This window comes from Phragmites australis, chromosome 24 (assembly GCF_958298935.1).
Source record: "Phragmites australis chromosome 24, lpPhrAust1.1, whole genome shotgun sequence".
Classification (NCBI taxonomy): Eukaryota; Viridiplantae; Streptophyta; class Magnoliopsida; order Poales; family Poaceae; genus Phragmites; species Phragmites australis.
In genome coordinates, this window is record NC_084944.1 from 6,583,967 (window position 1) to 6,606,822 (window position 22,856).

Consider the following 22,856-nt stretch of genomic DNA (forward strand, 5'->3'; position numbering starts at 1 on the left):
CTACTCTTCCGATTGCCGGTGCATGTGGCGTAACAGGACGGAGTAGACTACCTATGATGTTGCAGCAGAGAGAAAGAGACAAAACTTTAATTACGTATGTCTTTTGTGACAGCAGCCAGTAGATATATATATAGAGAAGCCAAGTGGTTAAGACATATTATAATCAGACTTAATCCGACATGATTTCTATAAATAACTGTGAACTATTTTTCCATGTAACAAAAGAATAAAATTACAAAATGAGGCTCGGATAAAATTACAAAATGAGGCTCGGTGGAGAGAGGGGGGTGTCGGAGAAGCCAAAGTATGACAAAAAGTTTATAATTTACTTCGACAAGTGTTTGGATTCTAGCCATAAATGATTAAACCAAATCCGTGTAAGATCAGTCATGTGCAACATCCTGGACAGAATGTGGTCAGATTTCCTTAGGCTAGTTTGTTCGTAGCTCATCTTTTCACCGCAACCCAAACATCGGGCAAACAAGAGCAATAGTATCGGACAAACAATGATCAGCTGAACAACATAATTAGAAAGAAGATAAGTTCCACAATCGGAAAGGTACACCAAATGGAAAAGCAACTTCGTACAATAGTATCAGAGTCAAATGAAGCATGGATTGATGAATTTCACAGCTGAACAGTTTAACTGTCTAATTTACCGAAGATCTCAGTGCAAGTGTACATAGTCGGTACAAAACAAAGAACGCAAAGCAAGACCGTCTTTGCACGGATAAGAGAATTCAAGATTACACAGTTTCAAGAGAACATCGAGTATTCAACACCGATCACACCAGCATTGAGTCAGCAGAAAAATATTAATGATTCCCTCCAATATACTAATTTAGCAGACAGCCACCTCGGCTCAGTTACACCTGAAGAGTGTTGAACACAAGGAGGGATAAGAAAAGGAGAATGAGAATAAAGTGAACGGTCATCCTGCCACAACTATATTTCATCAGTCATGCCAAATTTCAATTGCGAGTGATGCGGTCTACCATGTGGACCAGAAGAGCCAGTTTCATTTTCCTCACTACTTCTCTATACATTAATACGCGCATATGCTACGTATACGTGCTACCTGAACGTTAACATTTACAAAAGAACCAAAAAAATCAGTAGCTGAAATGCCACATAGACCAAGTCGTCTAGCATCACCTCGACCTACCCTCTCTGTTCAGTGTCTCCCAACAGATCTCCTGGTCACATTCTTTGCAAATTGTTGTGCACCCTGCTTTGGTGCCGTGACTTCTTAGAGTCAGCAAGTGGGTTAAGTTGTTGCACTTCTTTTGGTTGCTTGAATTAACCTTAGGTTGCTGTGGTTGCCGGCTTCTTGAAGTAACCTTAGGTGGCTGCACAAGGTTGGAATCTGTTGGAATAGCTGTCGTATTTGATTTTCTGTCGGGGTCACGTACAGCTTTCCTCAATGCCTCCCACTCTGACAAGGCCATGTCTTGCTCCTCCTTCGTAAGCCTTTCTTCTTCATTTTCTTGTAGGAGAGCTTCATGTTCATGGTAACCTGCAATCCACCTGTAAATTCCAAACAGATGTTAATCTACTAGCTGCTGCTTAACACAGTTGCATATTCAAAGCCACACAGCATAGACTAATGTCTGACATATATGCTGCAAGGAAATAAAGATAAGGAAATAAATGAGTGACATGCCTGATTAGATAACACAAGTGGTGAAATCCTAGGAATTACACACGATAAATTGATATTCTGTCTAAGTAGTATTTAGAAGTAATAGGCTGAGCATTACCGAGTGTGTTCACTGAGTAGGTTCAGCATGAGCCTGTCCACCGGGACAAGCTCAGAAGTTCCAATGGTGTTAGAAGTGGATGGCTTCTCAGTAACAACTTTAGGGCAATCAATCATGGTAGAACTATTCTCGCTCTGCTCCACTAATTCTTCATCACCAAATTCAAAAAGATGCAACATCTCTTCCTTGGAGATTGTTCTAGAAACTTGCTGTCTATCTACCACCCTTGCTGCAAGCCCTTCTTTTGTCACCTATTAATACAACAAATCGATGTTGATTAAGTTTTGAAACAAGACGGACCTTTATCTACCAGGTAAAAAAGAACAACTTGATAATTCAAACTGAGAACTAGAAACCAGAATAAGGCAAATGCAAAATTACCTGCCGCTTATATATTTTCTCTTCCATTGTTCTATGTGCCATTAGGCGGTAAGCATATACAGGTTTGGTCTGGCCATACCTGGAAAGAATATACCCAGCAAATAAACAAATAATCACATGAAAGTGCAACTAAAGAGCAACTAAGGCAACAAGTTCTTGCCTCCAAACCCGATAAATGGCTTGCAGATCATGTGTTGGATTCCATGAACCATCCAAAAGAACTACACGATTTGCAGCATGAAGGTTGATACCCAGAGATCCGGCACGAGTAGATATCAATGTGCACTTCACTCTCGTGTTTTCAGGGTCATTAAACCTCTCAACAAGATTCTGTCGATCAGAAGATGGAGTGCTCCCATCAAGCCTGTTAAGCATGATACAAATATATCATATTTGGAGAATTAGACATTGTCAAAATGATAATAACTCCGTTTTAGAAGAACTGGATGCTCATAATAACACCAGCATTTTTGCATAATTAGAAACTGATCATAAACATCATCTTTGGTAAATACAGATGCCAAGAATAACACTATCGTCTTTGCAGAAGTAAATATGTTGCCCATTCATGTTTTTTACCATTACTTATAAAGGTAGATGAATAATTTCAAGCACTCAAGAGCTAAAGCATAGTGGAAGGCACCAAAGTGTGTTTACCAAAGTGATGCTACTATCCTGGAACTTAACGAATTGTAGATGTTGATGTTTTCAGGTTTCACCACGGTTCCATTCCCACAGGAATTAGGAAGAAATGCAACTTGTCGAAAAAGGCCTAATTTTCCAGTTTACAGGAATAAGTACCATACTGTGGGACTGTCGCACATGTACTTGCATACAAAACATTAGGTCCAGCATCTTGTATGGTGCAGCCGTGCGGTAAGTAATGCACAGTTTATTTCACGAGCATGTAAAAACAAAGTAAAAGAACCAAAGGAAAATGGATACTTGTGTGCAAAAGAAATTCAATCATGTGCAGAAGGTACCTGTACCAATCCTTCCCTCGCTTCCAATGTTTGCCTTCTTTTCCTTTGGTTTGCATTTTTGACAGATAAAATTCCACTAAATCCAGAGTGGTCAAGCTCTGGCTAAACACTAATACCTTGTCGCCCAATTCAGAGCTTCTTGACAGGATATCAAGGAGCAAGATCATTTTGCCACTGTAATCTGCTTCCATATAAGTGTTCTCATCTAGAAGGTCCTCCCACCAGTTACCTTCCTACAAGAAATACAAAAAGGAAACATAAAAAGGGTAATCAGAACAAAATACTTAATGTGTTATCGAGAGCATCTAAACTATAAAAGCACGATTTAGGCAGATCCAAAAGATCTCGGTCATCCAACCCCTAGATCGAACAGCCGATTGCTCCAATGTTGTATCCCATCAAACACAGTTTATATGGAAACTCATCCTCTCTAATCACGCTTCCCGGCAGTTCTGCCACCCCCCCCCCCCGGTCGACGCCTGTTTCCTCATCTCTCTCGCTCCTCAAACGGCACCTTCCCTTCCCATCGTCCTCGTCACCTCGCCTCCCTACGCCGACCCTCCCCATGTGTGTCGCCCCTCCTCAGCACCACCTTCCCTTACTGGCACCCCCGGGGATTCAGGCCGCAATGCCACACACTCCCTCCCCGTCAACCACGGCGGCCCAGTGTGCCACCCCCCCCCCCCCCCCGCGTTGTACCCAATCCCGCTCCTGATGTGGCATGAAATCGAGAGATCTAGGAGCAGTGGAGGATGCACCGGGTGGGCGAGCTCGAGCAGAGTTGTCGACGGCGGTAGGTGTCAGCAGCTCATACAGGTATGTTTTGATTCCCATTACCACATTATTGATTCCATGTGTGCGGTTGCTAGTTGCACCACAAAAATACAGGTATGTTTTTTATTTATTGGCCATCTGTGTCTCGATTAAATGATTAACCAGCCATCGCGTCGCGTATGGACCAGAAAGAAGCCTGATACACACAACACAACTAGAAACAACAAATAGAGAAAAATATTTAATGCACAAATGAATATCATGACAATTTATTTCTTGCACTACTATAAAATTGGAAGTTTCGAACAATAAGCAGTAGATAAATTCAAGTACCTCATTTACAAAGTTGCTTTTCTTGGACTGCTGATCAGTTTTATCCTTCTGCTTCTCTGTACAAATGATAAAGTTTGATTTACTTTTCACTACAACTAGGATTATGAATACAAAATGTACTGTACAGATTTGCCAAACCATGGAATCAAAGTCGAAATATAATAAATTACCTCCGTTAGGCAAGGAATTTTCAACATTATCATCACTTGAGCTCTCATCCATCAGAAAGTTCTCAACCGCATCTTCTTGGCGCAAATTTCCTCTCTGTTCTTTAGCCATCTGGAGAAGCCCCGGATGATTCCATACCTACACTTCAACATATAGTCAAGCAGAGGGAACAAACATAACAAATATGATCTTGCTAAATATTACCATATCCACTCCAATGAAAACAACTAGACAACAATCCCACCTTGTTTTTATCTAAGAAAAAAGCACAAGGATGCAAAGTCATTATACCTGGGCTAATGTTTGGTACTTGGCAAAGAAGGAACTGTGTGATTTTTCTGAATAACCACTACTTGAGAAACCATGCACATCCAAGAATCTTCTGTATAGCTTCCTCTGCAGTTGAGAGAGCTTTACAGTAATAACAAAAACCTTCTTTGGCGGTAGATCATTCTTCACAACATTCATGCCCATTCGCTGGACAAAACCTTTCAGTTGTTCAAACAAAATGTGGGATCGTTGGTTCATGACCTTGACATCATCTGATGTTGAATTCGTGTGTTGCCCATTTTCAATGGGGTTCTGGAACCTGATAAAGCAGAACTAATCATTTCATCTTTCAATAACATTAAGGTGCCCTGTAGCAGAGCATTAATTTACCTGTTTCGGAATTCATGGCTACTCCCAAGAAAACCTTCCCTGACAAAATCAACCATCTGTCCACCAGATGAAACCAAAAGGCATTAGCGAAATACTACTGTTAAACATCGAAACACTTTCAGTAACTGGAATATTAAGCATAACAGTAGGGATGCACAGCTCCTTACACAATAATATTCCATCAAATTATTCTGCAACGGAGATCCAGTTAACGCAATTCTTCTTTGTGTCCTTACTTGTTTCAGAGCCTGCGTAATGTCGGCCCTCCTATTCTTTATCATATGTGCTTCATCGCATACAAGAATATCTGGCCCACACTGGTAGTGCATTGTGTACAATGAACTGTGTCAAAAACCAGCAGCTAACACGTAATAAAATTGGGATAAAACATACTATATCATAACCCATGCCACATGACCATCCACATGTCATTATACTATACCATAAACGTAAGACGGTATTTGAACTCAATATACATCCATGAAAAGCTAACGATTAACAAGGTAACGTAAGAAAACAATGACATAGCATTAACAGGAAACATGAAATGTCACCTGCAAAGCATAACTAATATCATTTGCAGTATTTTTGTCCTTCACATGCTTTCCAAGGGATAAGTTTCTAAATGATGAATAACCAATGAGAAGCACTCCGCCTTTTAGTCGCCATTTGTCTAGTAAATACGGCCTTTTCACCCTGCATAACCAAATGTCAGAGGGAGAATTCCATGCTAGTACATAAAGAATCATTATAGGAAGCACATCACAATAATAGTAAAACTGTTCTCCCATGCAATCAAAGGGAAGCACACGACACCATAAATATAATGCTATCATGCAATGCAATGAAAAAATAAATGTCTAAACAATGCAGTGCAGAGAAGGCCAATACATGAGGTGAACTTGAGGCTTGTTCCAGAATCTATCTAACTTTCGTGGAAATGTTCAATCAAGTGAGACTGTTAGAAGATCCCACTGAGATATGTTTGAAGGGGAAAAAAACAAGCCAACAGAGCAGAAGGACATTTGAGCCAAAACTTAAACAGGCTTTCTTCTTTGATTAGTATTGCACCCAAATTCGAGAAAAGTAATCATAATCACCTAGGTCCTGGGAACTTCATTATTGAATTCATAGATCAAAGGAACCCGACAAGCATTAAGTCTATAATTTATAATATATCCAGCCACCTTCAAAGTTCCATGGTAAAGTTCTCAATATACCAATAAAAGTTGTTCAAACACAGGGCCCTATCGAGGAACTTGAGATTCTAAATTAGGACATAAACCAATTTGTCAGGAGCAGTTGCAGCAGGGTGCATAAGTTTTTACAAGATTGGAGCAGCTTTTAATGGCTAACTTAGAATATCTCGACGTTAGAGTTGCTCCACCCATGGCGGCTATTTTGACAATATGTATTGTTTAGGACTTGTAGCATTTTATCTTCTTTCCTAACTCTGTAACTCCTCTAAAAAAATCTATGTAGCTCCTCGTAAACATATATATATTGTGGATACGTTGCAGAAAAATCTTCAAACTTTGACTTCTGAGAGCAAATAGTGAAAGTAAAAGTAATATGTTCATCGTCGAAAGTACTTCTATTACACTATATATACGTAACCAACATATTGAGATAGAAATTAGTGATCAAAGTTTCTTCTTGTAGACCACGCCATCTCCAACACAACATACACTTGTATGGTGGGAGCTTTAATATACTTTTTCCCATCCAAAAAGAATGTTTTGTAGATTTGGCATTATTGGCACAAAAGGCTCTAGGTTAGCAGCATGTACCACATGATGCAACAAAATAAGATGGAATTTATCCACACCTTGCAACATCTTCCAACATAAATACACGAAGAGGCTTCAGTTCTGCTGGACGCCACTTGGTAAACTCTTTCCTCCAGTTATGCAGAACATTAACAGGGGTAACTATAAGTGCTGTGCGCAATCCCAATTGAGCATATCTCATACCTGTGTACAGGAATGTAATAACCTGCAAGGTGCAAATCACAAACATAAGAATGTAACTCCCATTATATGTCATGTAATGGAAAATAACCATGCTAAACAAAGGTCATCATAATAATAGCCTTTCAAACATAAGAATTAACAAGCCCACCACCACCGGTACAAAAGCTGAAGTTGATTATGGTATAGCTCTCCGTAGTCAACACATAATTTCATTGCCATGGAAACATGCAGGTGTAGCGTATAACAAAAGAATAACTCTTAAGAAAATGTATATCTGAGTAAGAGCCGATACAAACCTGAAAGGTTTTCCCAAGGCCCATGTTATGCGCCAAAATGCACCCAAGACCTTTATCCCCAGATTTGACCTTTTTAACAGATTGAATAACATTTTCCCACATAAACCTTATTCCTTCTACCTGAAATGTCATAAAATATATCAGTCAGATAGAGATATGGGGTCCCTGCACTGGTATCGGTAAAAAATTGCTGGTGTGAGACTGGCGGTATACCAATTGGCAAAAAGTTACATTTAAAGAGAGCTAATCGATGCAAAAAAAAAAGGAAAAGGAAAAGGAAAGAAGAGAAAGACCAAAAACATATATCCCCTCATTAAGTCATCATGCGTTCAGGATTTCCTTGAATGTTTCAACATGCAAACACATTATAAGTTAACAATTTTCATGGCAGAGTCTTACTAATCTAATTTAATTATGGAGATGAATAAGCAAGACAGGAAATCTTGATCAGGCAGACCTGATGAGGCTTCAGTTTAGAAGACATGCTGCTTGGAATCCTAACAGGTTCCTCATCTTCCTCCCTGGCAAGGTTAACTATATGTCCATCCCCAGCATCCTCTAGAGAGACTTCTGATACAGCTCCAAAGGAAGTTCCAATGTTCTCACTCCTTAACTTGCTGGCAGATTGCTCTTGCATGGACTTCAAATGGTCTTGCCTAGCCTACAAAACAATGTTAAAGTTACAGCCTAGATAAGACAGCTTCAAACAAAAACAAATATCAAATAAAGATGTAGGACCAAAATACCACAAACCTTCTCCATTGCAATTTTACGCTTTGTTTCCTCCCCAAGTTCTGTATCATCAATGATTCTTCTTATCCTCTTTTTCATTTTCCTCTTGCTGTTATCATATGTAGTAAGAATCACCAGGAACCGCAAGATGTGCTATAGTAAATGAAATAGTGGAAAAGAGCATACCTAACAGGACCATTGTTTTCCGGTCCAGAAAGCTCCGTGTTGCTGCTCTCTGGATCAGAAGATTCAACACTGAGGGCCTTGTCACACTCAGATATTAAAAGTTCCAGTTGACTGGGTATGCAGCAGCAACACTGCCAGCCAGTGACTTTAGCTTCTGATAAGCATTGTTCACCTAAATTCTTTGACAAACAATTTGTACAAAAAAGCAGCTTACAAGAACTACAACTCTGAAGTTGTTCGCTTTGCGCACACCAAGTGCAATAACCACCAGATACAGGATCCTGCACAAACGCAAACAGCATCTCTAAGAAAATTATTAATGCCTAGTACATGACCTTAGAACTGATTCTATTTGAAATAAGTTTGAAACTATCTACATTAAAGGAGGTAAAAGAATTCACCTCAAGACGATTCTTCTCTATCACCAGAAATCTGCATAATCCACAAACAGTAACATCCAGTACAGGGTGGCGATGCACATCAGAGGCATTCAACATTTCAGTGCAAATAGTACACTTGAAAGCTTTAGACAAACTCTTATCGCTGAGCTTTGGGCTTTGTGATGGGGAAAGATCAAGATCAATGATATCAACCACCTTTTCAACTTCTCCCGAACTACATTCACCATCCTTATGCAAAGCTGGCTTGCCATCTATCTGCATGTCATCATCACTTTCTATAATTACAGTTTTCAACCTCTTCTGATCAAGCTCATCATCATCTTCACGTGTGCGCTTCAACATCTCAATAGAAACTTCGTTTTCATCAGTTTTGAGCTTTTCAGATGAAGGAAGGCCATTTGTAGCACCTAAAACATCATTTTTTGATGGAGGAGGCTTCTCATAGCATCCATTTGATGATGAGACCGAACCAAAGTCCTCCTGCAAAACAGGAAAGGCTGGATTAAATGTTAAGTGATTCACCCAAGAAATCAGGAATCAATCAACCATGCACATTTATAAAAAAAAAATGAGTAAATGAAAAACAGAGCTCACAACAATATAACTTTAAACAATTACCTTGCACCCTCTTGTCCTTCTTCCTTTCAAACGACGCTGCAGGCACTTCATTATTTTTGCATCATCCTCTTCCCTTACCTACATAAACAGTATACCATAGCTTCCCATTAACAGCTGTGGAAGCACATGAAGGAATCCCCTATCAAGAAAACATTATCTTGCGCTACTAGGGACTCAGCAGCTAAACTAGAAGCAGTAACAGTAGTTTATGCTTTATGTGGTTGGGTTGCAGCGGTGTTGCCAGTGAGCTCACCCAAATCGGCCAGCACAACCAGTAAGGCAACACGAAAGGGGTGACCGTACTTCCTGCACCCGCACAACACGACAAATCTTTTCCCACTAAGAGAGAAAGTGGGGGAATACAGCTCAAACTAACATCTTGGCTCTATCAATGGAGAGGGGCAGCAGCATCACATCATCCAAACTGTATTTTGTGACCATGCTGCTCTAGCTTGCCTCTTGTCTGGTTCAATTGAAACCACATAAATGGCATCATCTCCATGCCTCACCATCCCAATCTACAACTAAAGATGGACAAGTGGGCCGGGCCAAATGGGTCAGCACGAGGCACGACCATTTTGGCCCAGCCCAGGCACGGCACGGCACGACGGCTAACGGGCCGGGCTGGCACGGCAGATAACTTGGGCTGTGCCTGGGCCGGAGCCGCGGCACGGCACGACCCGTTTAACTGTTCATATTTTTATAGTATTTTATATAATTTGTTTAGATCTAATACCATATAGGATATGTAGTGCAATGGTAGTGTGTTTGACTCCCAAGTAGAAAGTCGGGTGTTCAATTCCGAGTGAAAGCAAGTTTTTGTGATTTTTTCCAATTTTCCGCAGGCTGACGGGCCAAAAAAAAAGTCATCGGGCCTACCGTGCCGCAGGCCAGCACGGCACGGCCCGGTCTTAAATGGGCCACGTCTGGGCTGGAGTCGTGGCATATGGGCCGGCACAGCCCGTTTAGCTAACGGGCCTAAACGGGTTTTGCCGTGCCGGGCCGGGCCGCCCATTTGGCCATCTTTGTCTACAAACAAGCTTTACAGAGATACAAGATTTTTTTTCTCAAACACGCAGAAGAACTACGGTCATTGCATTAAGAAGAAAGTTTTAGTTTGTTTATAACTCCACTCCTCTTCTTTGATTACATGCACGCCACGGCATTATGAGTGTATGACCTGGAAAAAGATACAAGATTGGGTACTAGGTTTAAATTAAGAGGGGGAGCTAGTTGATCAGACGTCGTGATTTAGTGAAGCAAGGTAGGCCAGCACGTCCATGAGCAGCACCTTCCTATATGCCAACATTAAGGCCGGTTTGCTGGCCTACTGATAAGTTATTTACTTCCTCTGGCAAGGGCACATGGTCTCAGTTGGGTAGAGAGTAGAAAGTGAGACAAAGGAGAAGATGAACTGAAATAAACACCTGATTCAATATTTTACCATAAAAGACAGACACGTGGGGCCTTCCTATTTTTCCTTAGCTGGTATTTTTTTCCTGCTTCCTAGAGTGCCACTTCACAACATATTTGCCTACTGGGATGCCACATCGTACAAAACCAGCATGGTTTAGGGAGAAGGGGTTATTTGTTTTGGTTGTGAGAGTCAAGGAGTCCAAACTAGACAAATGTGAAAGTACGAGCAATTTCGAATTTTTCCTTTTCATGTTATTTGCTAACCAAGGCTATCGATCTCCTTGTAATTATTGTTACTATTAGTCTATTACTAATTCCTCTTTTACTTTGTACATCCTCTTTGTTGGCGGCTCTTGTTGGGTTCCATCTCTTCGCAACTTGCTTGGGACTAAAAGGCTTTGTTGTCGTTGAATGTTATTTGCTGCTAGGTGATGTACATGAGGTTTAAAAAATCTGCTAATTTTGCTGCAATGTGGCAAAAATCATTAATATGGCTGCCAATAGTATGAAAACCAGGGATGAACCAGGCTTGGGGTTTATTTCTGCTGGCTTAGATGGTTTGAGGGTGTGAACAAGACAGTTCTGAAGAGCATGGTTTAAAATACAGAAATATAAAAAAGTGACTTTTTCCTTTTAAAAATTACATCGAAGTCATGAACAACAAGGAAATATTAGACACACTAGGATACCTACACGTTCATATATTGGGAATAAGCAATAATGTGAAAGGAAAAGGTGGAATTAAGTCCTACACAAGCACTAAAATGGCAACAGGTGTACACACAGCGATTAATAATAGGAACACCAGAACAAAAATGGTGCCATGTTTGCAGTTTTAGCTAATTAGTAGAACTACAGAAGCGATATCAGCTGACCTTTCTGTATTTCCTTTTCTGTTCCTCAGAAAGCTCTATTTCATCAACACCTTTTATGTCAGCGAAGACACTATCAACTTCAGATATCTCCTCCACCTACAAAATAACAAGAATAATCACAAAGATAAAGAAAAGGGGACGAATTATGGACAAGCGTCAAGGAAAGTATCAGCATATTACATGCCCTGCCAGTTATCTAAAAGTATAATGATTAATAAAGATGTAACTTAAAAACAGTCTCAATTTATTAGTTTTTATATTGACAAAGAATGTGAAGGAAAAAATATACTGATGTCACATTAATTTCCGTATTGACAAGTACTTCTCTTCCTAGAAATGATAAAACTCAATGATCTATTAACATATTATACGGTATTGCAATAAACTGCATACTGCGTAATATTTTATCGCAAGTACTTCCGATTTATCACAGTTTATCTTGCAGAGCTATTATTTTCTTGAGAACAAGCTAGACACTTGCCATACATAATAGCATGACTGCACACATATCATAGAGATATACTGTTACGAAATACTAAAACTGGTCAGCACTAAACAGGATCAGTCACCTAGGAATTGTGCATATGAGAGTTCACAATAACAACAATAGAACATATTTATTACGAACATAAAAGGGATATGTTCTTTGTCTTAGTCTTTTCCTATTCATGTGTCCTAACATTGAGTGAAAACTGAAAACGGTACTGTGGGGGGGGGGGGTTGCAAAATAGAGCATAAACATAGTATGGGCAACAAGAAAAGTCAAGAACATGGGATCAAATTAAGAAAAAGGAGTAGGATAAAATTTCAAGAATTCATTAAATGAGGCTAATAAATAATACAATAGTGGCATCACAAAATCAGCAAAACTGATCGGTTAAAGTGACACCTCGTCAACTCCTGGAAATTGGAGACCTAAGGAAGCAGCTTCCTGGGGGGTGCTTGCAAGATAAACTGATGCCCAGTTACTGCTTCCAAAACTATTTTCGGCACTCTCCTTGGATTTAATAAGTTCATTGAATGAACTCCAACTTTTCTCATGACACTGAATAGAATCATCATTCCCAACAGGAACTTTTCCAGCAAGAAAACCACTAGCACCTTCCTCCAGCAGCCTTCCGTGTTTTCTGATTAAAGCAGGTAAAGCAAAGTTCAGAACTTCAGATTTGAAAAAGAAACACAGAAATAGCCAATTTTTTGCCCCAAAATTACCTCCTTACAGGTCTGCAAGACTGGAGGTACTTGTCAGCTTTTTTGATTGATTGATTAGCTTCTTCAGGCACCTGAGAACCAGCCCAATGGGTCCTGCTCTTCCATGCTTCAGTTTCGCAAACATTTGGAACTTGACTTTCGATTGACTTAAAGAGTCTGGGAAGTTCAATTCCAGCAGCATCAAGTTGTTCCTGCATTATAAAAATGCAAATTTATCTTTAGCCTGTTGAATTATATAGGACTTCTTGAAGTAATTTCTCCTATAACAGAAATAGGGAAAAAAATACCAAAGAACGTGGGAGTAAAAAATGTGTATCGATTTAATACGACCGGTCTTATAGTGTGACACAGAACCAGTACAGTGAACTTTTAAGGTGGTCACTTTTATTTCTATGTCATAGCAAAGTTAAGAACTCCAACAAATTATGCAAAAGAACTCTTAAAATACCAGAAATGCAAGTGTGTCATCTCTAGAAAGACAAGTCAATTTGGTTCAGCATTAAATGTTCCTAGGCATTTATATAGCACAAGAATTTAGGACACATGCATCTGAGGAACCACATGCAGATAATAGCAAGTAACGATGTAACACGGACATGCAAAAGACATCCCCTTCAAGGGAAAAAAATATTACCAACAGAATAGAACTATGGATCTCCAGGTCATCAAGTTCAATTTCCCACTGCTTCCTGAATTGCTCCATCTCAGTTGACACAGCTGATTCCAACTATGTATATTAAAGAAATATATCAGTGCAATAGATAGATTAACAATTAAGGGATTATAAATTGTGAAATATGGACATATTTAAAAACCTCATCTCCTTGAAGCCTCTCTGATAACTCCAATCTTACTTCAGTTTCAATTTTGTCCAGTGACTCCTTTTCAAGTGACTCTTGCGCTTCAGCTGCCTAAGTGTCACCAGAAACACGATCAGCGAAATGAAAAAAAAAAGAGGGAAAATGGTATGCATAAAACAGCAAAGATAATAAAGTTTACTTTGCTCTCAACATCAAGGAATTCAGCAACCAATTCTTCGACTTCTTCCTCAGTTAGGGGTACCTGTTAGGCAATCAAATTTGAGAAGAAAAAAAACAAAAAGAATAGTTGCCAAATAGTATTTAATTGAACAAAAATCTACTGAATTTCAATCCATAAGGATTTCAGATCGTTCAGCAGAAACTACATTGCAGTTGATAGGAAGTCTGACTAACATAAAAATGGTGTTACAAAAAGAGATCAATAATATAAAACAGCATATCAAACAGACAATAAAAAAATAAATGATGGCCATCAACAAGAGTTCTCTAAAGTTCCATATCAAGTTGTTATATTTCTCAATGGATGGCAATGGTAGATAAAAATTGTTGCCTTTATTGAAAATATCTGATCTCGTTAATACCAACAGAACTTTGTAAAACTTAAGTAGGCCACCATAGATATTGAAATAGTATATTAGATTCACACACCTCAATGTCTTCTTCAGATGCTGAAGCTGGTTCATTATCTGATTCGCGAAGAAAGAATTCATATGAGTCGGTCTCTGAAACATCATCAGTAATGGATACCTCTTCATGCACACCATCATACATTGTTCCACACTCAGGCTCCTTATGCTCCTTAAAGAGACCGTCTCTTATGCTAGATTTTGCTCCAGCTTTAGTTTCATCCCATTCAGATTCAGTAATCATTACATCATCATCTTCTAGCTGTCCATTTGGTGGAACAGATTCCATCTTTTTTAACTTGCCATCAGATAATATTCCGTTCTTATCCATACTAGTGTTATATCATTCACTGCTACAGAAACATATCTGGTTCCATCTTTGCATACATGAACTATTTTACTGCAAAACAAACTAAATATAAAAAATCAAAATCAAACAATAAACAAAACAAGAATGCATATTTGCATAGGCATCAAATGATATAAACAACAGTAAAAGGGGGTACGTTATAGCATATATGAGGTCAAAAATTAACAAAATTGTAGATTTGACTGAAGTGTTCCTGCTGGATATAACATACTGAAACGCAAATACATATTGACTAGATCAATTAGATCATGTTCCCGCTTGTTCACCTTCAATACCAAATCTAAAAGCGACCTAGAAAAGGAAACATGTACAACTGCTAAGAACGAAACTATGTAGGCCTAGACTGCAGATTACCATTAGAGTGAACGGCATGCCTTCATCAAGTGATTCTGTCTATACGCTGCACATAAGCATACTTCTCGAGAGTCGAGAACAATGATAGGATTCACAATTAGCAACTGGGAAATAAGGCATGGTAGCTGTAAAGTGCAGAGCTGTGCGAATTAGGAATTGTTTTCATATGCTAGTCAGCCAAACTTGTAAAAGTCGCACTGCTCCTAACAGTACAACATCAATCCAAGGCAGGATACAACAGACCAACATTTTGATTGTTTTTTTCGGCACAAACAAAGCAAACACCCTAATTTGGCTAAATTCCTGTATCATTTCAACATGCTACCATCTCTGTCGACAGCCCAACCAACCCAACAGGAACAGTATGGCAGGACAACAGAAATGTTTGCACCGACGGCAGACATTTTTCGTTTAACTTCTCTGGAAAGGAAAGGAGAGGCAAGGCATTTTTCGATGGAATGCCCACGTAGAGCAGAACATTTCGGAGAACCAAACCCATACGAAAAGGCAACAATTCAATAACCCCAACTCGCAAAGCCACACCGACCGAAACCAACCAACCCGGAAACCCAAAACAAGCGCAAAGCAGGGGCGGACTTGGCGTGCGAATGGGGTTTCAGTTCAGTTCATCGAACTCCCTAAAATCACAAAAAAATGAACCGCACCCGCACCTCGACCGGGCAGCACGACGCCCTACGGCGCGAACCAAGCACGATCCCCGCGCGACCAATGTGAAAACGAAAAACAACAGCCAACCCAACCCAACCGAACCACGGATTACTCACCAGCAAACGAGGAGGCCAATCCGCGTCCGGGATGGATCTCCGCTCCACCGGAGCGCGAGAGGAGCGGCGGGCGGGGGTCCGGATGGAGGGAGGGCCGGCGTTGCGCTCTTCGGCGTTTGGGCTCGCCGGGGCCGGAAGCAGCCTAGGTTTTGAAGTTTTAGGGCCGGGCCTGACGAAAAGGTGATCTCAGCAGTGGAGCGGAGGGTTTTTGTGGGGAAAGTGGGGGGAAGGACTGGACTGGAAATGGAATGTTTTCTTCCCTCAACCGCAAACCCAATCGACACGCCCCATCCCTCCTACCTCCTTGCTCCTTCCATTCACCAGAGGTGACACGAGTCGCGGGACGCAGCAAAAAAAAATTACTTTTACGAAACGAAAATGCTGCTCCGTAGAAAAGGGAGGAGATGGAAGGAGGATTTGGCCTCGATTCCTGTGACGGATTACGAATTTTGATTCTGCTGTGCTTTCCCGGGTTGTGTTTGGGCTCGCTGAGAGCGAAACTTGCGGGCCAGAAAGTAAGAGTGCTTTTGTTAGATAGTTTTGATTAGTTGTATAGAGTTGAATACGATGGTATTGTTTTGGATGGATGGGACAATTTTGGTATAAATAGCATATTTGGTTCAATGTATAGAATAGTATATGTTTAATTAGATGTATAAGATACACATATAAATATATTTTGATGTTAAAAAGATAAACACTATATTTATTTATAACTTTATTTCTATATAATATGATCATTTTATAATTATAATTATCAACAAAATATTATAATTAGTACTAGCCTTTTACTAATTACAATTAATTATAACTTAACATTCCATTATTCATCCCTAATTACTCATATTAATACTTAATTATGCGATGATCCAATTTTATGTTTAATTAGTGAGTGGGGTGATCTAATTTTCTATTTGGTTGTAGTTTTGGAGGGATAAGAGTAGACAGAGTGAGTTAGCTTTTTTTTTAAAAAAAAAGATGAGATATGTTGAGTTGGTTGTGATAGCCTTTTTATTAATGAGTGGTGAACTTACCATATTTGACTCGTGGTAATTTTTGGTTCACTTCAGCTAGACATTGGATGATTTGACAAATGACACATATTACTCCATCCGTTTTAAAATAGATAATATTTAGTTGAGCACAAGTATTAAGATGAAAGATAAAATAATCATCTTACCAGCTTTTAATACTATTTATTACATGAAAAATGAGATTTGTATTGAGAAAAAAGTTACTTAATAAAACGGGTAAGATTAAAAAATTTAGACTAAAATTACCTCAAAATTATACAACATTATTTATTTTGATCATTATAAAAAATACTAAAATATCATCTATTTTAAGATGAAAGAAATATTATTCTACTGGATCAGAAAGGCCAAGCAGAAATCACCCAAACTCGAAAATTAACGGAAAATTAGTATCAGGTATCTGGGCTTTCGATTTGGGGATGGGAGAGGGTTTGAGTTGGTTGCAGAATTTAGAAGATAGAGGGATTTCCCCTAAAACGGTAGTTTAAGTGAGGGGAGGCGGACGATCCTGGCCACTGCTTCGGGATCATGCGGTTTGAGGGACCGATTGCACAAATATTGGTACTCGAGTTGCACACAACTTTCCAACTAACAAAGATTATTCAACTAACCAAGTTCAAACGTTGACATCATTTTTTCCATATCCCCCAGCAGGGACGACAAATACACAAATCACTTTATTCCCCAATTCGTTAGTTGTAATTTGAGAACAATACTACCAGTTCCACAAATTTTGTGGTATAATCACATTGCGTCCTTCGAAAGCCAGTTATGGGACGGGATCCCCCGAGCATTGGTGAGCTCATCGACGGCGTCTCCTCGCTCGAATACAGCAGCAGCACCCATTCCAGAACCTGTTCGTCATCAACCCATGCAAAGGTCTATTATAATCTCGACTCAAAAGCATTCCTTTAATGAAGGTAATGGAATATGCTTATGTACCTATGCACATTGAAATTACTCCAAACCGGCAGTCTTTGCCCCGGCGTTTCATCTCATTGAGAAGAGTACTGACACTTCGCGCACCTGCAAAGGAGAAGATGTCATAGTCATCATCACTTGAAACGTCCTAAGAGCATCTCTAAGAGTCTTCCAATCTCACTCACTATAGTTAAATTTAGATAATTTCACCATAAAACCTAACTCCAACAGCTTCCCAATACTACTCCCAATATTTACCCACTCCAAAAATCGACCATCTCGCTATCTATTTCTGATGAGCGCCCCTTTGCTCCCTATCCGACCTGTCCCCACCCACCCGCACGCCTCCGTACCCCGCCCGGAGCGCTCCGTCAAGCCGCAACAGGTTCTCGCTCTGGGCGAGAAGCGTGCCGACCTTGATGCCCTCCGAAGAGCGGCTTGTGACTCGGTTCAGCAGTCACGGTGCGGTGGCCGCAAGCGCGTCGCCGTTCGCACACCAACTCCGGAATGAGGGCTCCGAGAAGAAATCCGCCTTGCTCCTCTGCCAGTACCGCCGCCTCGCCGCCGACACCACTGCAGCCATCTCGCAGCACGAGTGGACGAGAGATCGTTCCGTCAGCAGCAGATCGCGCAAAACTCCATCCAACGAATCAGAATTCGTAAATGACCTCACCGTCGCTTTGCATCCCTCCAATCTCCCATCGTCACTCAGGCTTCGATCCCAGCTGCAATTCTTGGACTCATAGCTATCAGACACTCGCAGCAATCATGTATAAGGTGGCTTCGGCACTACAAGGGGGCAAAGGATGGATTCTTAAATTCCTACTCTCGAAGGCTCAAATTGATCCGCCAAACTAGCTAAACCCCGAAGAAACCATAGCTGTTGACAAAGAGCGTTGCGCCCGAACTTCCAAAACTGGCGACCGAGGCACGGCGGCGGAAGCGCCCTGGGTGGTGGGGAGTGGTGGCCACGAGCACGGGCGCGGGCTCCTCAAACTCTATGTATCTGGGAGAGAGATGGAGCTGACAGTTGGGGTCCACCCGTCAATGAGATAGAAGAGAGAGCTGTTAAAATATAGGGATTAGGTATAGAGAGTCTGTTAGAGAGTGTAGTAATATAGGGAGGAAATATTATTGGGAAAACTCCGTATATGAGGATATATGAGGTGAGTTTTAGAGAGTCTCTCGGAGATACTCTAATCAGCCACCTCAGGGGCCTCAACATTTTTGCATAGTTGGTCCAAGGCACATACTTAGTTAATTGAACATATGGAACATAATGGACAACGAAAGGCAGAAAACAAATACCTGTAGCACCCAATGGATGTCCAAGAGCAATTGCACCACCATTAACATTGACTTTTGCAGGATCAAGTTCCAACTTTTTGCAGCAGTACACATACTGAGATGCAAATGCCTATGTACAAGAGCAAATACATATTATCTGGAAAATAAAGTGTTATCTAGAGGAAGAATTCAAGAAACATATGGAAATATACCTCATTAATTTCAAAAAGGTCGATATCATCAATTTGGAGGCCAGCGGCTTTCACTGCTGCGGGAATTGCAACAGCAGGACCAATACCCATTACAGCTGGATCGACTCCAACTGCCGCAAAGCTCCTGCATTTGCACATTCAGCTATAATGCTGAGTCTTAATTCATCAAATATATGCTGCACATCATACAGGGACAGCAATGATACCTAAAGATGCCGAGAATTGGAAGACCCTTTTGCATAGCAACATCCCGTCTCATTAGCAGGACGGCCCCAGCGCCATCACTCACTTGACTTGCATTTCCTGCAAGTTAAACAACACTAAAATTCAGAATGGATACAACTAATGATCTATCGTACACAATTAGATTTTGCTATTAGCTACCAGCAGTAGTGCTGCCATCCTTCGAAAATGCTGGTTTAAGTTTTGACAGGATTGCCAGTGAAGTGTCCGCTCGGATTCCATCATCTGCTGAGACTACAATCTTCTTTTCCTCACCAGTTTTTGGATCGACAATCTTCGCAAGATGATGTTTGTGTCAGGGTTACACAGAAAAACAAATTATTTCAACTTTTAATCTGATAAAATAATTCAATAGTTAACAAAGTTATTTTAGGAAGATAAATTAGGCTACTACATTACCTTTGTATGAACTGGAATAATTTCTTCTTTGAATTTACCAGCAGCTGCTGCAGCAGCAGCCTTCCTGTGGGACTCAACCTACACACCAACATATAAGAATAAGAGCAAGAAGCATCTTGTGCGACAGTTCACTCATAGCCTCATACACACAAAAGTGAACAACCAAAAGGGGAATCAGGCAACTTACAGCAGCTTGATCTTGCTCCGGTCGTGTTATGCCAAATCGGTGTGCAACATTCTCAGATGTGAGGCCCATTGGGAGAAGGCAGTCACGTGCTTGAGAAAATAGCTCAACCTAAAACAGTAGAAGATTCCAGCCAAAAATATAATCAGATCAAATATGTTTACACATGCACCTAGACGGTCTTGCTGTATTGACCAGCATGGTTTACTTACTTTGGGATTCACTTGCCCATCAAGACGAACTTGATTCACTGTCATGGACTCCAGGCCAGCAGCAATACCTTGAATGGGGAAAACAAAACTCAGTTCACTGATGGATACAAAACGAAGTTACTTAATATCAGGCACCAATAACTCATACCAATATCATAGAGTCCTGCTTTGATAGCAGCGGCAACATCTGCAACTGCCTGAAGCCCAGAGGAGCACTGCCTGTTTACAGTCTTAAGAGGAACAGTATCTGCATCCAACAAAACAAATTAATCAAGGTGGGGATGATGGTGGTCTGACATCACAGGAAGATGCAACAGAGACAATGCCATTACCAGGGAAACCAGCATACAGTGCAGCCATTCTGCATTCGATTGCCCTTTGGGACCCAGGAGCTAAGACAGTACCTACAACAATGTCGCCAACTTCGCTCGGGTTCAGCTTTGTCTTGTCCACCAAAGCCTATGATTGAGAAATAAAACATATGAGAGGACCCAAGGACAACGACAAGCAACCAATTCACTAATTTACAATTACGCTGCACAAAGGGAGACAACACAACAAGAACATACCTTGAAGACAGGAACCAAGAGGTCCTCGGCAAAAGTATCCTTGAAACCTCCTCTCTTGGCCTTGCAAATGGCCGTCCTGTAAGCGCTGCAGACACAAAATGTTGACAGTAAATCCTATCAGATCATTGTTTATGAAAAAAAGACTAACAAAACACCAATTTTAGCAAGAAAATTGTTGCATCACAAACAGATTAGTGATGTTTAGATACACAATCAAAGCGTGTATCTGAAACCATTACGCTCTTTAGGACACTCCTCTTAAACAGATTAGTCTCTCAGTCTTCCCTGGCAGCTTTCAGAAAAGGGTGCTCTTTTATGCCCAGATTTAGACTATGTTTGACTCACAGGCAGAACCCAACTTCGCATCAATTCACCTTCGCAGAATCGCAGCAGCGTTCGACTACATCTACATGCTTCCACAACTTCCCGCAGCACTGTGACCGGTACGGCGATACAAACCCTCCTCGGAATCATCACCGGTCCACGGCCAGACGAAACAATCCAAACAGAAATAATCCCCACACCATTCGCAATCAAGGCTTAAACAAGTGAACAAGAGGCTACCGGTCAGTACGGAAGCCATGGGAAGGGAGCAGGGGCAACGGCCCACTTACGCGACGATGACGACGTCGTCGGCGAAGCCCGCCCTCCGGTGGTACGCCGCGCTATCCCCCGCCGCGCACGCGCTCGCCTGTCACCCAGCCCGCACACAGCACCCTCGTCAGTCAGTCGCAGATCTGGGACCAAAACAGCACACCCGGATCGATCCGAGCGAGCGAGCGAGCTAGAGAGGGGGGGGGGGGAGATCCTTACGGAGATGGCGGGTGGGGTGGGGCTCGCCGCGGGGTCGAGGTGCCGCAGCAGGATCCGCTGCCTGTCGATCGCCTTCTCCATTGCTTCCACTCTCCCTTCCTCCTGCTACCTCCGGCAAGACAAGACTCGCGCGTCAGCTGCTGCTCCTCGCGCACGCGCTGGGTGGGGTCATTTGTAGGAGTCTAGGAGAGGACGGGGGGAAATCGCGGAGGTCTTACCGCGAAGCTTTGAGGGGGCGCAGACGGGCGGGCGACGGAGACCCGGTGGAGACGGAGGCTTGGGATCGCTGCCGCGGCATGGTGACAGGTCAGATGTGGAAGCGTAGGGGTCGCGGTCTCGCCTGCCGGTGCAAAAAAAAATCCACTAGATAAAATAATAGACAGTTCAAACACATGCATCAATATAATAAAATAGTCAATTTGATAATATAAAGTTGATTGATATATAAATTTTAATAATATACAAAAGTAATTCAGATCGCACATAGATTGGAGTTCACACTTTCTTCGGTGCAAAAATCATCATGTTCACAATTCAATTAGGTTGAGAATACCCATCGAAAAGTCCACTCTTTTCTTCAATCTCTTCCTGAAACAAAACCACAGACAATATAATTTGTTAAGGAAATATTCATTCCTCTTCTATACAGAATTTTCTTTTTCAGATTAGGTAGCAAGACCTTTATTAGGCTGTTGATGGGTCAAATTTCAGCTGGACTGTTACTGTTTGTTTTAAGAGCTCTTTTTTAGTGAATGGGATGCTAGCCCATTTGGCCCAGGCCTCCCTGGAGCTAGGTTTCCTAGCGGTGCCAACGGGTGCGATGAGCACGTGGCGAGCTTCCCCATAAAATTCGCTGCACCATCTGTATGAAAAGTGATGCAGCACAAAGTAAGAGCCACCCGTCTTCAACCAAAATAACAAAAAGTAGATGGAAGAGCTTGGATCCAAGCTTGGGTGGCAGCTGACCTTGTAGTCTCACCATCTAGCTACCTCTGTCCCTAGGCGACGCTGCTATCACCGAACTGGCACCCGAAGCAGGCAGGCATGCACCAAGCAGGAGAAGACAGGCCATCAGTCATCCATCATGCAGTCAGTCAGACCACTGCCACAGCAGACCATGAGAAGAGACAAAAGAGGAAAGCTAAAAAAACAGAAACAACCGCATGGATGGAAGGATAAAAACTAAAGATCAATGCATATGCATCCATCGGCAAGAAATCAAGAAAGCGACACAAAACTATGAGATCGGTCAGGGCAT

The 22,856-nt window shown here is 41.3% G+C and overlaps 2 protein-coding genes across 5 annotated transcripts; both read right to left on the reverse strand.

Moving 5' to 3' along the window:
* Positions 1 to 919: 919 nt before the first annotated feature.
* On the reverse strand, positions 920 to 16,329 carry LOC133907408 (protein CHROMATIN REMODELING 20). Of its 3 annotated transcripts, none has more exons than XM_062349447.1 (26): positions 15,725 to 16,329; positions 14,238 to 14,615; positions 13,768 to 13,830; positions 13,584 to 13,679; positions 13,403 to 13,495; positions 12,769 to 12,959; positions 12,446 to 12,683; positions 11,557 to 11,652; positions 9,266 to 9,343; positions 8,648 to 9,127; positions 8,247 to 8,527; positions 8,082 to 8,169; positions 7,786 to 7,989; positions 7,329 to 7,448; positions 6,888 to 7,054; positions 5,614 to 5,755; positions 5,227 to 5,376; positions 5,060 to 5,115; positions 4,691 to 4,988; positions 4,402 to 4,537; positions 4,232 to 4,287; positions 3,125 to 3,357; positions 2,302 to 2,505; positions 2,142 to 2,220; positions 1,761 to 2,011; positions 920 to 1,527 (listed from the first exon to the last, which is right to left on the reverse strand). In XM_062349447.1, exons 2-26 carry the CDS (start codon positions 14,544 to 14,546, stop codon positions 1,152 to 1,154), a joined length of 4,485 nt encoding a protein of 1,494 aa, XP_062205431.1. In that variant the 5' UTR covers positions 14,547 to 14,615; positions 15,725 to 16,329; the 3' UTR covers positions 920 to 1,151. The 3 variants fall into 3 exon arrangements, with proteins under 3 accessions (XP_062205431.1, XP_062205430.1, XP_062205432.1); XM_062349446.1 differs by having other exon boundaries at positions 14,238 to 14,627; XM_062349448.1 differs by lacking the exon at positions 15,725 to 16,329 and adding an exon at positions 14,940 to 15,164 and having other exon boundaries at positions 14,238 to 14,627.
* A 1,010-nt stretch (positions 16,330 to 17,339) lies between these two features.
* On the reverse strand, positions 17,340 to 21,958 carry LOC133907409 (3-ketoacyl-CoA thiolase 2, peroxisomal-like). 2 transcript variants are annotated; one of them, XM_062349449.1, is made up of 15 exons: positions 21,817 to 21,958; positions 21,599 to 21,703; positions 21,400 to 21,476; positions 20,786 to 20,870; positions 20,549 to 20,675; positions 20,365 to 20,463; positions 20,217 to 20,284; positions 20,008 to 20,115; positions 19,821 to 19,898; positions 19,563 to 19,695; positions 19,385 to 19,481; positions 19,179 to 19,302; positions 18,988 to 19,096; positions 17,701 to 17,784; positions 17,340 to 17,612 (listed from the first exon to the last, which is right to left on the reverse strand). In XM_062349449.1, the coding sequence occupies exons 2-15, from the start codon at positions 21,677 to 21,679 to the stop codon at positions 17,503 to 17,505; spliced, it is 1,380 nt and encodes a 459-aa protein (XP_062205433.1). In that variant the 5' UTR covers positions 21,680 to 21,703; positions 21,817 to 21,958; the 3' UTR covers positions 17,340 to 17,502. The 2 variants fall into 2 exon arrangements, with proteins under 2 accessions (XP_062205433.1, XP_062205434.1); XM_062349450.1 differs by having other exon boundaries at positions 21,599 to 21,700; positions 21,817 to 21,938.
* Positions 21,959 to 22,856: the final 898 nt, after the last annotated feature.

Coding starts and splice junctions, on each gene's coding strand:
- LOC133907408 (XM_062349447.1), bottom strand. CDS start 14,546: ATGGATAAGAACGGAATATTATCTGATGGCAAGTTAAAAAAGATGGAA. Junction 13,496..13,583: donor AGAGGCTTCAAGGAGATGAG/GTTTTTAAATAT, acceptor TAATATACATAG/TTGGAATCAGCTGTGTCAAC. Junction 11,653..12,445: donor AATTTCCAGGAGTTGACGAG/GTGTCACTTTAA, acceptor GTTATTTTGTAG/GTGGAGGAGATATCTGAAGT.
- LOC133907409 (XM_062349449.1), bottom strand. CDS start 21,679: ATGGAGAAGGCGATCGACAGGCAGCGGATCCTGCTGCGGCACCTCGAC. Junction 20,871..21,399: donor GACGACGTCGTCATCGTCGC/GTAAGTGGGCCG, acceptor TTGTGTCTGCAG/CGCTTACAGGACGGCCATTT. Junction 19,696..19,820: donor TTATTCCAGTTCATACAAAG/GTAATGTAGTAG, acceptor CATCTTGCGAAG/ATTGTCGATCCAAAAACTGG.